The 15,610-nt window shown below is 41.1% G+C and overlaps 1 protein-coding gene across 1 annotated transcript in view; it reads right to left on the bottom strand.

Moving 5' to 3' along the window:
• Dmgdh (dimethylglycine dehydrogenase) overlaps positions 1–15,610 on the bottom strand; it is a 78,836-nt gene that overhangs the window by 54,026 nt on the left and 9,200 nt on the right. The window contains exons 3-6 of the mRNA XM_008853342.3: positions 15,082–15,180; positions 13,577–13,741; positions 10,037–10,241; positions 1,871–2,119 (exon numbers count right to left, since the gene is read on the bottom strand). Coding sequence (XP_008851564.1) covers positions 1,871–2,119; positions 10,037–10,241; positions 13,577–13,741; positions 15,082–15,180 — 718 coding nt within the window. The remainder of the gene's footprint in view (positions 1–1,870; positions 2,120–10,036; positions 10,242–13,576; positions 13,742–15,081; positions 15,181–15,610) is intronic.

Raw genomic sequence — 15,610 nt, 5'->3', positions numbered from 1 at the left:
ATTAACCATAATGATGAGGATAAAATGGAGTCTACAGTCATGCCAGGAACCTGGGGAAAGAGGACACTGTTTCAGGATCTAGGATGAAAGACTTTGCTCTCCTTTCAGCAGGAGGCCTGCAGCTTGCTCGTACATGTACCCACAGACTTGAGGTGCAGAAAGGTGGTTCTTAGATAACAATTGTCTTCTTGTTCTAGAAATCACTGTGATTGAAAGCAAGGCTACAGAAAAACTTCCAAAAGAATGCCTCTGCCCACTCAGGATATTCCTCCACATAGTATCCACATAACTTCTCACAGCCTCACCTGGGGACTGTAAGTCATGGTGAAGGCATGGGGGCTTATGACCTACCAGGGTTGCTCTAGGACACAAGGACAGCCATGCCAAGAACTGCTCAAAATCTGGCTCTCCCTCCAGCTAGCATTATTTAAATATTTGTTCAGCATTTATTTGGAGGAAAGCACACAGGATGGGCAGAGTGGAGAGAGAGTCCCCTCCTACCAGCAGCCTCCCCTGGCAGCTCAGTCATCACTGGAAGGTCAGGAGCAATTCCACCCAGGTCCAAATACGCAGGACCCACTCAGCAAAACCAAAGCTCTACAGCTGCTGCCCTCGCCTCTGCAGGAGGCAAGATGAGTCAGAAATCCCTGATACATGGGAGGGCGGAATGTATTCTCTGCCCCAGACTGCTTATCAAAGAACAATTCTAGAAAGTACAATTTCCTGTTACTTTATATTCTCTGAAATATTTCAGTGCCCCAAGGATATGTTAGTTCCTTTTACAGATTAAAACTGGAGGGCTGAGAAGATGGTTCCAACAGTAAAATACTTGCAATCCAAGCACAAGGACCTGAATTCAATCCCAGAACCCATGTTAAAAAAAGAAAAAGCTGGGTGTGACTGTATTCTTAGGACAGGGGAGGCAGAGACAAGTGGATCCATGGAGCTCCACTGGACAGTCAGCCTAGCCTACTTGTTTGATGAGTTCAAGACCAGTGAGAGACTCTATCAGAAAAACAAAAACAAAAATAAAAACAAAAAACAAACCATATATATATATATATTACATATATATATATATATAGAGAGAGAGAGAGAGAGAGAGAGAGAGAGAGAGAGAGAGAGAGTCAGTGCCTGAGAAACAGTATCTCACATTGTCCTCTGGCCTCCACATGTACATGTACATATGCCTACACACATATGTACCTGCATACATGAACACACATGCACACAAGATTAAAACTAGAGGTGCCAGCACAGACAACCCAGTTGCTGATTTGGCTGCATGGAAATGTTTCGTGGAGTTAAGAGAAAACAAACCCTGGCCCATCTCCTTCATAGAACTAGAAAGAGAAAGCACAGGCCCTCTTGCTGTGGTGTACAGCCCTGAGCCTTTCCCACTCCGAGGCCTGGAGGGGCCTCTGTCTGCAGTTCCAGCTTGTGCTGCTTTGTTAGGGAATCCTGGACCTTCATTCTTTGTAGAGTGGATACCTGTCCTGGCTTCTTGCAGCATAGCCAACCAGCAAAAGCACAATAGCACCTGTATTCAAATCTTGAAACTAGATCAAGCAGGCAACAGGTCGAGGAAAAGGGGGAGGATTGAAGATTGGCATGGGCAAATGAAAATGTCCCTGGCGCCTTCCCAAGTAGCCTCAGTACCAACTTTGGCTTCAACACCACCAGTTGCATCTTTTTTTCTCTTTCCTCAGGCCCTGATTACTTTCCAAAAGGGTATGAGAGCAGAGTCCCTTCCAGCTCCTGCCCTGCGTAGCCCCAGGCACCCAAAGCTGCAGTAGTAAGCTAACTTCTTGTTCTATGGCCCCCGGCCAGCGAGAGGTTGAGTCTTGCCTGACCTGCATACTGAACCCACCTGGAGGGACTCCATGAGCAACCCAGGAGTCTTGAACTTTCATCTTCTTCTGACTTTCATACGGGCCAAACAAAAGTCCATCCCTTTCCTGTCGGAGGTAATAAGATCCTTCCAGGTCACGGAGTACAGGGAGTTCCCGTTTCAAAGCCTTCACTTCTGGGATAGTTGAGGTAACGACATATTGATGTTGAACAGGGATGAGTGGATGTTCTAGTCCAATCATTTTCCCTACTTCACGGGCCCAAAATCCTTAAGTAAAGACAAAAAAAATCATTTTAAAATGTCACCACATGTATAAGCAACCTATGACATTGATATGGCAGTTTTTATTAGGAAACATCTAGAAGGCTTGAGTGCTCATAAGGCTAAAGAATGTTATGGCAACCTTTGCTTGTCTGCTTGTTTCCAGTGCTGGGGATCAAATCTAAGGCCTTGCACACCATTAGTCCCAGCACTTGGGAGGCAGAGGCAGGTGGATCTCTGTGAGTTCAAGGCCAGCTTGGTCTACCTAGTAAGCTCCAAGCCAGCTGGGGCTACAGGGAGATCCTGTCTCCAAAACAACAACAACAACAAAACCTAAGGCCTTGCACATTCTTGCTAAGCGAGGGCTCCACCACTGAATCACATCCTTACCCTCTTAAATATTTTAACATTGCAAGATTGAATGGGTGATAAAACAAGGCAATAGTTTGCACAGTCCAGAGTTTTGATATATCTGCAAACCAAAGGAGCTCCTTTCATGAAAATGCATTTTATCTATGAGCAACGATGGGCAGAAAAAAAAATTTACTTGAAAGAAAATATAAGCAACCCAAATACATACAAAATACAAGTACTTATAAGAAAGGTGATGACAAAGCTCATCCGACTTGTAGACAAAGGTGGTCAGGCAGAGGAGAAGCTATTGCGTTGATGTGATCAGCATAATATAGAGGAACAGGGTTGGAGAGATAGCTAAGCAGTTAAGAGCACTGGCTGTTCTTAGAGGACTAGGGTTCGAGTCCCAGCACCCACAAGGCAGCTAACAAATGTCCATAACTCCAGTTCCAATGACAGCCTTTTCTGGCCTTTGTGGGCATTCCATGCATGTGGTTCTCTTACACACATGCAGGAAAAACACTCATACACATAAAATAATAAAAATAAATGATTAAAATATGTTTAAAAATAGGATAACGTACATAATACAGCCCTGCAAATCAGTTCCCATATCCTCCAAACCCTGTTCTCTCCAAATTGTTGATGCCTAAAATTTCACAGATTCAGAATTATTGCATTACCTCAAAATCTGAGAGTATAAATATTTTGGAAGAGATAACACATAAGTTTTATCTGTTAGTTTAAAATTTAGTTTGAATGAATCTGTAAGGCCCTGTCTTACAAAGAGCACAAAAGCACTTGAGTCAAAAACCAGGAGGAACTGATAGGGGAGCCCAGTGGAGAGACTTGTCCAGCATGTGTGAGGCCCTGGGTACATCACCAACCAGTACTGCAGAAAAGGGGAAACCCAGAAAGGGGAGACTGGGCACATCAGTTCCTCAGGAGATGCTTCTCCCTTCATGTTATTTCCCAAGGTTAGACCTGTTTACTGGGAGGCTGAAGGACCCAGGAGTCTATGATCATCAGATCTTGCCACTCTCCTTGCTGCAGCAAGACTTTACCAAATATACATTGTAAATGCGTGTGTGTGTGTGTGTGTGTGTGTGTGTGTGTGTGTGTGTGTGTGTGCAGGTGTTTCTTTGCTTTTTGAGATAGAGTTACATGTAGCCAAAGCTGGCCTTGAACATTCTGTGTAGCTCAGACTGGCTTTGAACTCCTGATCCTCCACTCTCCATCTCCCCAGTGCAGAATTACAAGTATGAGCTACTCTTTCCCATAGAAAGAGTTTATTTTAAGCATCCAAGACACCTCTATCAGTAAAAAAAGGTATTTTAGCTTCTAAAATGATAAACGTAATTTTTTTTTGACAAGGGTACAGTGTTGCTTGACCCACTGATGGATTATTTGTGGGGAGGGTGTTTTGTCATCTGAATTGTAACATAAAGTTTTGAGTGATGTATTCAGAGAATTAGAGAATCCTGTTGAAGTTCTAGTTTTATTAGTTGTACTCTATAATTTTTTAGCCGTTTCTGGTTTTGCTTTTTTAAAAAAATTTACAGGCATGGTGGCACATGCCTTTAATTCCAGAACTTGGTAGGCAGAGGCAGGTGGATCTCTATAAGATCCAGGCCAGCCTGATTTACATATCAAGATCCAGGTCAGCTGGGACAACAGGGAGACCCCGTCTCAAAAAAAAAAAAAAAAAAAAAAAAAAAAAAAAAAAAAAAAAAAAATCTAATAAGGAGTTCTGAGCTCTGCATCATTATAAAGTTCAAGGCTAGATACAGAATCATTTATGAGTCAGTCTGGAAACCCAAATTAGGTTCCTTGACGAGCCAAAGTTTGTTTCCATTTAAGCAAGCATTACCTATGTGTTCCATTGTTTTGTTTGGGCCTAACGGCCAAGTCATGTTTGTATAATAACTCCAGAACTGGCTGCCCATGTTTAAACCTAAAATTTGACCTGTGGGAATTGGAGCTATTTGCCGGTCTTTAATAATTTAGACTTGATTTATTGTTGCTTGTAGGACAGTATGAATTATCAATGTTAGGGCTCGCTTTGTAGAAAATACAGTAAAGCTATACTTTGTAGCTATATATACTAGAGCAGTTTTAAAATATCAAGTCAAAATAATTAGCCGAGCAATTCAAACTACTGCAGTATCCTCAATCTACTCGTTTCAATTAAAAACACAAATTGAAGAAAACAAATTCTGTCCTATTCAAACATAATTATGAATTTCTGAGTCCAGCTGCTTGCTTATTAATACACTTCATCATTAAAATAAAGTATAAATGTATGTTTGTATCCCATATAACCATGTTACTTCAAACCCCACAGCAAGCTCTACACTGTTTACCCTTTGGTGTTGGTATCCGAGACAGGCTCCTTTTCTATGTTTATCAAATTAGTCTGAATCTGGCCAAGATTATACTTCAACTCCTGCTAGAACTTTCACCCACTGAGTTCAAAAAAGAGAGTCAAGCACAGAAAAAATTATTCTAAAAAGTTGGCCATCATCACCTGCAAAGCAACAAAGTACCAATAAAAATGGCCATTGGAAATGGCCTTCATTTAAAAGACTTCAAGGCTAGGAATAGAGCTTAGTGGTAGAGCATCTGCCTAGCACACATGAGGCCCCAGCTTCAACTCTGAGAACCACCAATAAGATAATAAAATACAATTATAGTGATGAATAGAAATGAGGTTAAAATGAAGGGAGGAGGTTGGTTCATGACCAGGTTTTCTACAAGATGACTTCCATAGTGACAATGAAGTCCTCATCCTTTGATACAGTGTAACAGAAAAAATGAAGCAATTCTTTCAGTATGAACACTGGGCTCCAATGTTAGCATCATCCAATCACATTTCTGATTTTCCATATGGGAAAATTTATAAGTAACATTTATGAAGTTCTCTTGGGTTTAATGAGTCAATTGGAAATGAGAACAAGGCACCTTCTTTACCATGAAGAGGAAAGCTTCACCTCACAGTAAGTAGCACTTGCCCTGTGGTGTGTTGTGTCCCTGTCCTGTGTGCCTGTGCTGTGCTGAGTCCCTGTGCTGTGCTGTGATGTCCCTGTGCCCAAGAAAGGGATCAATGAGGGTAGAATGAAACTCATTTCAAAAGCTCTGGGTACTAGAAGAAAGTTAGATTGTTGCACGCTAAGATGTTGGAAGCATCAAAAACATCCTCAGCTCTGCTTGTTCATGAATAGGGTCACACAAAATAAAGAAACGGAAAGGAGGGAAGAGAGAAGGGAAAGAAAAGGGCAGGGAGAGGAGGAGACAGAGCGGGAGGGAGAGGGGAGGCTGGAGGAAATATGATTAACATATTTTCCTGTTGGAATGCGTGACTAGCAGTGCTTCTCAGGAGATGTTTTAGGATGGTGGCATGGTGGTCCACCTCTGCCACCCCAGTTATTCAAGAGGTAGAGGCAGAAAGAGCTCAAATTTGAGACCAGCTTGCACTACGTACAGTTTGAAGTCAGTCTGGGTAATCAGCAAGACCCTATCTCAAGGTAAAATCAAATAAATGAAAAAAGGGCTGAGAATGTAGCTCAGTGGTACAGCGCTTACCTAGCATGATGAGGCCCTGGGTTCAATTCTCAACACCTCCACCCACAAAAAAAAGTTTTAAAAATCATCTGGTATAGACAATACAGATTAAAATACAGCCAGGCTAGGGATATGATCCAGTGCTAGAACACTGACCTAGCCTGTGCACGGCCCTAGGCTCAATTCTCAACACTGCAAAATAAAACATATGAAAAATAAAATAAAATAAATAGAGCTTCAAAGTCCCCACTAGATCACCTAAATTAAAATCTTTCTGAAGTCTGAGAAACTCCCCAAGGTGATTCTGAGAAACCCTGACTTGATAGCCAAGTTCCTTAGGAAGCCATTTTTCTAGCAAATGTCTACTAGATGGTTTTGGACAAAGAAAGGAGTCACCTTAAGGTTAGCACCAAGGAGTTATAACAACGTGATGCTAGGGTCTTCCAGAGAAGGGCATAAACTCTCAAGAAAATAATTATAATAATCATAATTATTATCATTATACCTAAACTTGATAGTGTTTTCTACATGACACCCTGTTCTGGATGCTTTACATTATTAACTCTTTACTGCCCACAATAACTTTTGACATGGCCATTATTATCCCCATTTCATAGATTAGTTACGTGCCCCAGGCACAGGCTTGGCAAGGCCTATGTCTCTGGCTAGAGTCTCCCCACTGCCCTGAACAAAGCTGGAAACACAGCAGCAAACACACACATCTCTGCTCACACTTTCCCTTTTATGGGCATCCCAAAGATTCGGCAGCCTTTGCATCTTTCACAGTTTGATTACATTTCCAAGTCTATGTCCTGGTTTCTTTAATTAGATTCCAGAGCTGGCCTGAGGACTTTGCTTGAATGTGTGAGACACCATGGTCTCACTGAGTAACTCTGGGAAATATTCCAGATGCCACATTCTGAAATCATTAACGCGATACTTGCTTTTATTCAGAAAACTCGTCTTAATTAAAACAACTTCAATTCTACAAAGGGGGCATGTCCAGACCTCTGCCCCAACTAAGCCTTACTTTACAGAGAGCTTCTATCCTTTAGAAAATTTTCTTTTAAAAACATGCTTATAGATCACACACTCCTCCAGGTATCCTATGGGCTACTAATATGTACTCAGTTAGATTTTCTCCGGTGACTTCTGCCCAGTGAAAGAGAAGAGGAGGAGGAGAAAAATGAAGGGAAAGATTATAGGGTGAAGATTTGACATGAATGAGATAAAGAATTGAGAATTGACCCAGGATAGCTCAAACAGCTCTCTGAAAGGAACGACCTGGAGTACCGTGGAAAGAGTGGAGGTGGCTGGGCAGCTATGAGCAAAGCATGAAGGGAAGCATAGTCACTCCACACAGGGCCACAATGTCAACATAATTAAAACTAGATCCCCAGAATCTGTTTGCATCAGCGACAAGAGACAGCCATTCTCAAAAGCAACCTGCCCCAGCTCTCCCAACCCCATCACACTGGGATTTCACAGCTGCATAGACAACTCCATCTGGTGACCAGTTCTTGGGGTTTGGTCAGCTCTCTCTTTTTTTAAATTTCTTTTTATTTTATGTGTATGCATGTATTGCCTGCATGTAGGTAAGTAACTGCACCCATGTTGTGCAATGTCCACAGAGGACAGAAGAGGCTTGCCAGGTCCCCTGGAACTGGAGTTATGGACAGTTGTTAGCTGCCCAAGTGAGTGCTGGGATTCAAACCCGGATCTTCTGCAAGAACAGCCAGTGTTCTTAACTGCTGAGCCATCTGTCCAGCCCCTTTGATCAGATCTCTTTAGAGCTCCTATCTTCTTCAGAGATATCTTAGACTTCACGGTATGTGGTTTAGAAAAGAAATTATTGCAATGGTAACTTATTATGCAAATGTTTATTCATTTTAGAAAAACAATGGGTAAATCTGTTAAATTAAGATCTTATGGGTTGTTTCTCAAAATATCATTAGATTGCATGAATTCTTGAAACACCATGTTGAAAAACAACACAGTGTGCCTTTGTGCAAGCCCACCAAAAAAAAAAAAAAAAAAAGTGCAGGCATCAATTAGCAATGTCTGCCACAGGAACTGGAGGTCTCATATGTTTGTTGAGTATTGCCATCAATGTGAAAGTAGTCAAATGTTTTTAGAAGTGAATTCATGAGACCATAGAAAGGTTACAGACTTATAAAGAATCCTTATTATTTGGGGGAAAATATGAATGATTCCTAAGTCAGATCTCTAACAGAATTTAGACTTGAGGTTACCAAGGATGGTAAGAGAGAGGAATATCAGATGGATTCAAGGGAAAGTGGAGTTCAAGTATGACAAATTTTATTCCATTGCTTTTATTTTTTAGGAAAGTTTTATATTATTTTAAATTTCAAAGTACCTTTTAAAAGAAGGAGATTTTTATGCTTTTCAAACGGGAGGCATAGATTCAAAAGAGTTAGAAATACCAATGTAGACTCTTAAATATTGAAGACATGCCTTTTTCTAGGTTCACTAAAATTTTGTTTTAAAGGGGCTGGCGAGTTGGCTCAGCTAGTAAAGGTGCTAACCCCCAAGCCCAACAACCTGAGTTTGTTCCCTAGGACTCACATGATGGAAGAAGAGAAACGATTGCTGAAAGTTATGCTCTGACCCCCCCAGGGGCCAACCTGGTCTACACAGTGAGTTCCAGGCCACCTGGAACTACAGGGAGACCCTGTCTCAAAAAAATGAAAACAAAAAGTTTAAATTTTTCTTTTGTTTTAAAATAACATCAATTAGAAGTTATGATTCAGAGAAAATAATTAGAGAAGTACATGCTTCCGATATGTCTTTGTGGGACATCATTTGCTCTTATAACTAATAAAGATTATTTTCATTTGATAATTTAAACAACAGCTCAAGGAAAATCAGCTATGGCCTTGTGCATATTTCAGAGTTAAATGAGTCACCATTAACGATAGGGAAATATAAATTACAAGTCCAGTTTAAGCTGTACAACCCTTCTCCTTAGAACCTCATTTTTGCATGTATGGGAGCTGAAAATAACTTTACATGCAACCAACCTGTTTGAAAATACCTTGGCTCAGGAACCTAAAGACCAGGTACCTGTCCCAGCTCTGACAGAACTACCAGTGTGGCTTAGCCAAGGCTCATGACTCTATTGCACCTTGCCCCAGAAATGGAAAATGAGTAGGTAGATAGATTATCCAAAATGTCCCTCTCGGCTTCACCACTCTATAAACTGTAATGGAGCAGCTTAAAGACGAGACTGTGAGATGTGTTTAATAAGGTTCTGAAAGGAAAGGGCTTAAAAGTCTTTGGAGTCAAAAGCAATCAGAGAGAGAAATTATCAAATCTGCCTTAAAAAGAAAATTAAGAACAAACTTGGTAAGAAATTGAAAGAATGGGATTTAGTTTTGTTTGTTTTAAGATGGTCTCGAGTATCCCAGGCTGGCTTCTGTAGCAAAGGATGATCTTGAATTTTTGTCCCTACCACCTCCACCTCCTACATGCCTGGAGCTTCCGTACATGCTAAGTGAGCACGCTACCAATGGAGTTACAGCCCAGTCCCTAGAATTTGGTCATTAGCCTAACCAGGGAACACAGAAAGGAGAAAGAAGCCTTAGTTGAAAAACATCATCTGGAAGACATAAGAATGGAGACTAGAGGAAACGGGTCATTGAGGACAGAGGGATGATAAACCACACACCAAGGGCAAAGCTGTGGCTTAGAAACCAAAAAAAAAATCGAGTATCACATCATATCAATATCACAGCACACATTACATTATAGCTACATGTATTATTTGTTTGCAACTTTAAAAATTCTTTTCAAAAGAGCTGGGTATGATGGTGCATGCCTTTAATCCCAGCACTCAGGAGGAGAGGAAGGTGGATCTCTGTGAGTTCAAGGCTAGCCTGGAATGGTCTACATAGTGAGTTCCAAGCCAGCTGGAGCTATATAGTGAGACCCTGTCTCAAAAAAGAAAAAATAAACAAATAAATTTATAAAAATTGGCCCAGTGCTTACCTGCAGCATTCACAATTCTATTTGCTGTCACAGATCCCAGTGGAGTCTCCACATCCCATGTTCCATCTGCCCTGGGCTTCAATGATGTCACTGGTGCAGGATGCTTTAGAAGGGCCCCATATTTCCTAGCTCCAGCCGCCAGGGCCATTGTTAGAGAATAAGGATCTATGTGACCATCTCCCGGATTATAAAGTCCAGCTAAAATCTAAACCAGCCATAAAGGAGTCAATATTCGAACAAATGCATTACTACTTGCAAATATATCCTGCCAACTAATGATTAATAAAACTAGACCTTAAAAGTTCATCAAGGCCTGGAGCAATGATGTATACCTTTAATCCCAGCACTCAGGAGGCAGAAGCAAGAGGATCTCTGTGAGATCAAAGCTAGCTTGGTCTACAGAGTGAGATCCAGGCCAGCTAGGGCTACAGGGAGTGGGGCATGGAAGGATGGTTCACTGAAGACTGGAGGTGTACATAGCTAAGTGGTGGAATGCTTGCCTAGCATGCACAAGGCTCTGCATCATCAGCATGGGGGAAAAGTGCATCTTGACATCCAGTTGATCAGTCCACATGTCTTCATCCTAAGTCCTACTCAGACTTAGGCAGGAGTCACACTGAGTGTTAAGTACACAGGTCATTTGATAAAGCCTTGCAATTACCTCCAACACTTGGACACCGGCCACATATGGAACAAAGTACAGTTCCCAACCTTTCTGGCAGCTGTTAGTTCCAAACAGTAGCTAGAGTTCCTAAGTTCTAGTCAATGGAAATGCAAGGTAAGGGTTATATGGCAGTTCCCATGAGATACTGTAAAAAGACAGCTCGCAGATGCCCATCTTCATCTGTTTCTCCATCCTGCTGTCTGGAATTCAGACATGATGGCTGAGCTCTAGCTACCACTGGAATACTAACACAAGAGTCACATTCCAGGAACAACAAAGCAATGATCTGGAAGGGACTAGATCCCTGCAGTCTTCATGACTTTGTGACCATTCAAGCGACAGACTGCTTAAATGAAAGAGAAATAAACTTACTTAAGCAAGATTATTTTGGTTTCTGATGTTTAAAGCCAATCTAATCCTAGCTGACATATCGGTTGTAATGAATATTTGTTGATACTATTGGTGAATTTACATATTAATATATATCTGATGTCAACTGAGTCTAGAGGTACAGGCGTATAATCCCAGCTACTAGGGAGGCTGAGGCAGGAAGAGTCCAAGTTCAAGGACCTGTCTGGAGTACAGAGTAAATTCAAGGCCAAGCTGAGCAGCTTAGTGAAACCCTGTCTCAAAATAAAAAATTAAAATTTGACTGGGACTGTAACTCAGTGGTAGAGTGGTTGCCTATCATGTGCAAGGCCCTGGTTCAATCTCCCCATATATATGTATATATATGCACACATACACACATATACGTATGGTGCCACGAAAATTTATACTTTATTCACAATTCGGTAGCAAGTTTTTACACACTAATCTTATGTTAGGCTTCAGCTTAGGTATTATGAGAGGCAGAGGGTCGGGGGAGCAAAAAACAAAAAGAATGAACCAAGTTGAAATGTTGACAGAGCCAGTACAGTCAAATATAATAACTAGATCTCATCTCTCTGACGAGGTTACTATCAAAGGACTGGAGAGCTGGCTCGGTGGTTAAGGGCACAGGCTGCTCTTGTAGAGGACCTGACCTTGGTTCCCAGTATCCAAATTATGGCTCATAACCATCTGTGGTAAGACCTCCAGTTCCAGAGGATCTGACACCCTCTTCTGGCCTCCATGTCACTGCACAACACATACAGCTACACATACATACATTCAGGCAAAACACTCATACACATAAAAATAAAAATGAATTTATTAACTTAAAAAATGAATTCACCAAGTATGAACAGGGAGAACTGTCCATTTTTTTCCATATCTATTTAAATCATTGTATGATTTTTGTTTTTCATTAATCTGATGTTATTACACTTGATTGACATTTAGATTTTAAACCAGTGTTGTGTTCCTGGGATACATTCCATTTGCCCATATTGTAGAATCCTCTTAGTATATTGATTTCAGTTTACTAGTATATTGGTAAGGACTTTTGCAACTCTATTCATAAAAGACAACTGTCTGTCTTTTCTTCTGATGTCTTTGTCTGGTTATTGTATTAGGGCAATACTAGTTTTATAGATTGCATTGAGAAATATTTGATTCTATTTTTAGAAGACTTTGTGAAGGATTAGTATTAATTCTTCAAGTGTCTGTTCAAATTTACCAGATATACAATCTGGGCCCGCCCGGGCTTCTCTTCGTGAGAGTTTTTTTAAACTACAAATTCAGTCCTTGTACTCACTATGGAATTGGTGAAAGAGACTTTTGGTTTTAAATGGAATTCACATTTCTTCAGACTTGCAAATGTCATGCTGGTGTTTTGTAATGGCTATGTCCTTGTAGTGATTTCAAGTCTGTTTGATTTGGCATCATGCCCTGGTCCATTGCCTAACACCTTTGTGAAAATCTGTGATGATGAGAACTTCCAGCAAAGTATTCCAGGACTGACTTGGAGAGATATAAGCACAGGCTTACTAGGAGCGGAGGCAGAATTCCAACACAGACAGGGCAGTGTGCTATCGCATAAAACCCCAGGCAAGGAGTAGCCATGGGCTGTGAAGACTCAGAAGAGCACAGCACCTCAGCACTCACAGCACTGGGACTACACTCTGAGCGTGACACTCGGACAGGAACTCTGCTGTAGTCACTAGCAAGGAAACAAAGCTATCTGCTTCCTTGGATACACAAGGCAATGGGGTCAGAGGACCTGGGTTCTCATCTTACAAACCTGTCCCACCGTGTAAACTGCTTATGCTTCTGTTTTATGGTTAGTAAGAACATCTATCTTTATAATATTACTAGGAAGATTAAATGAAATTATGCATACAAAGGACTTAGCATGTTCCCTACTGCATAAATACATATTATAGTAAGCACTGATGTCATTATGTGAAAGAGATGATCACCCAGTGGGTGGGGGGGGAGGAAGAAAACAACCTATCCTCCCAGTCAAATGGATGCTCTTAAGAAAATGCAGTGTTTATCCAGATCCATGCCTGGCACAGAATCCATCAGGGAAGTGCAGCTGTGAGCTGGGTGATATTTATGGGAAAATACGGCATAGAAATTCCTGACTTAAAAAATTTTAATAACTGTCTTGTTAGAATCATAACAGCAGGCCATCATTCTCTTTGAAGTTCTCAAACAGAAGGTTAATATATAAAAACCCCTCCATTGGAGAGATACATCCACAGAAAGGTGTTGAAAATGTTTCCTTAGCTGTCAGAGGTAGGAAACCAAAAGTGTTTTCATTGCCTTTTCATATTTCATTGAATAACAACCCACCTTGTGATTTACCCACAGTCCAGCATCAGTCATTTAATTTTGCCATTGAAAATGTGTGCACAGTGTTGGTATTTGTAATTAACTTATTAAAACACCTTTCCTGGCTAATTTTAATTCAAGACAACAAGAAGTAAAAATGCCTTCAGATAAATTACCTTATTCATGTTGAGTAAAGGAAATATCTCTTGGATTTTTTCAGGTTCAATAATATACTGTTCTGTTGCATGCCAGTTGGTCCGTGTCATTTGATATTTAAATTCATCTACCCTTACAGGAGTTGTAGCAAGTCTGATGCTACCTGGCTGATGGAATCCCACCACCTGTGACAGTAAAGCACATACATAAATTATTCTTGGGCATTCAAGCACAGTTCTCCAGCATAATGAAAAAGCAAGTGCATAAAAGAGAAATTTACTGTGCAGAGAAAAAGATAATTACACAAAATATTTGCATTGTATGAAAAGATACTCATTCAGCAACTCTTTGCTCAGAGCCCCTGTGCGCCAGGTACTCTCCTAAGCCTCAGACTCAAGTAAACAACAGAGGCGAAACCCCTGACTAGATGGAGCTGTCTAGCCACAAGAAAAGGCAGGACAGCTAAGGGCATCATCACAGTTCCATAGGATGAGTGTTCCTGCACAGACTGGAGGAGCATTATATGAAAAAGAGAGAGCCAAAGGATTTAAGGATGGATTATGGCAAATCAAAGTGTTGCTATGGTGAGATGAATTTTAAGTGAAGCATTCATTTAACTTTCTTGAAGTTCTCCCATTTTTCAAGCCTCTGTGAGGCCCAGCTTCACAGAAAAAAAAAAGGCACTTGTGGTCCTCAAGTAGCTCACAATCTGCAGCAAAGACCAAATCATAAAGCAGTAATGACTACGGGAAGATGTGTATTAGAACATGTACAAAAATGTACAAGAGGTGGGTTGGCCATCTGGGAAGGGTTGGAGAGAAGGTGTTTCAGACAGGGAAAGCAGCAGGAAGGGACAAAACATAACACAGAAATATAACACAAATTTACAGAGCTTTGAGAGCACCCAGAACATTTCAGAGTGGAAACCACTGGGAACAACTAAAGCACATGAGCAAAGGGAAGAATGGAAAGAGAAAATGTTGGAAAGACAGGTGGGGGGGTCAGCTGATGAAGGTCCCCCTCCTCAGACTAGGCTGAGGCCTTGATCCCGAAGACCGTGAGCACCTGGGGGGTCTTCAACAAGAAGAAGAGCAAGAAAATATTAGCCTTTGATCTTAGCCCAGGGAAATTTTTCGGCTGCCATCTTATTTTGAGAGCGCAACTCAACATAAAAAGGGATAAAAATAAAAGTGAGGGGCTCTTAGTGCAGTGCTTTCCAGAGCCACGCGACAGTCTGGCACACACTGTTGTCAGATCTTTAGCAATCCAACTGCTGAAAGGCTCCGAATTTTTTTGAGTTTCTAGATGCAGTAATTGACTAAAGATAGTGTGGAAAGCCTCTTCTTATTATGTTCTCATTAAAAAATCAAGACTACTTGGTGATATGGATAATATGCCTCAAAAAATTAAATTGATGTTCAAGTAAACCCTGGAGATTCTTACCTTAACCTCTTTGTTTCTCTGCCACACCAAGCGTTCTGTTTCCTAGCGACTGACCTCACAGTTTCAAATTAAATGCATTTACCTGTCCAGTTTCTTCTTCCAGCTTCTCATAAAGTTTGATGCTATCATAATGTATTTTCTTCAAGTTTATTCCAGGATGGAAGTAAGTTGTTAAACCTGCCTTAAAGGTGGGAAGGAAAAGAAATAGAGAAATGAATCAACATTTGCAAAATGTTGATAACTTATCTGCTAAGCAGTAATTTAATGCTGCTAAGAGGCAGGGAAGCTCTAGTTGGGTGTTTGAAAGGACACATTGGCACAAGTTCAAGACCCCAGAGCAGATGGCTCGTCACAGGTTAGGTGAAACAACTTGAATCATATAAGCAGAATGAGAGTCAGCCCATAGACATGTGCACAACATTACTAGGAGAAGAATTCTGAGATTCAGAAGAGAATGAGTTAAATGGAAATGCTTGGGACCAGAAGTGTTCTTAAGGCCGGGCATGGTGGCACATGCCTTTAATCCCAGCATTCAGAAAGCAGAGGCAGGAGGATCTCTGTGAGTTCAAGGCCAGCCTGGTCTACATAGTGAGTTCCAGGACAGCTGGGGC

Source organism: Nannospalax galili, unplaced genomic scaffold (genome assembly GCF_000622305.1).
Source record: "Nannospalax galili isolate Female #2095 unplaced genomic scaffold, S.galili_v1.0 scaffold45, whole genome shotgun sequence".
Taxonomy (NCBI): Eukaryota; Metazoa; Chordata; class Mammalia; order Rodentia; family Spalacidae; genus Nannospalax; species Nannospalax galili.
This window is presented reverse-complemented; position numbering and strand designations above follow the sequence as displayed.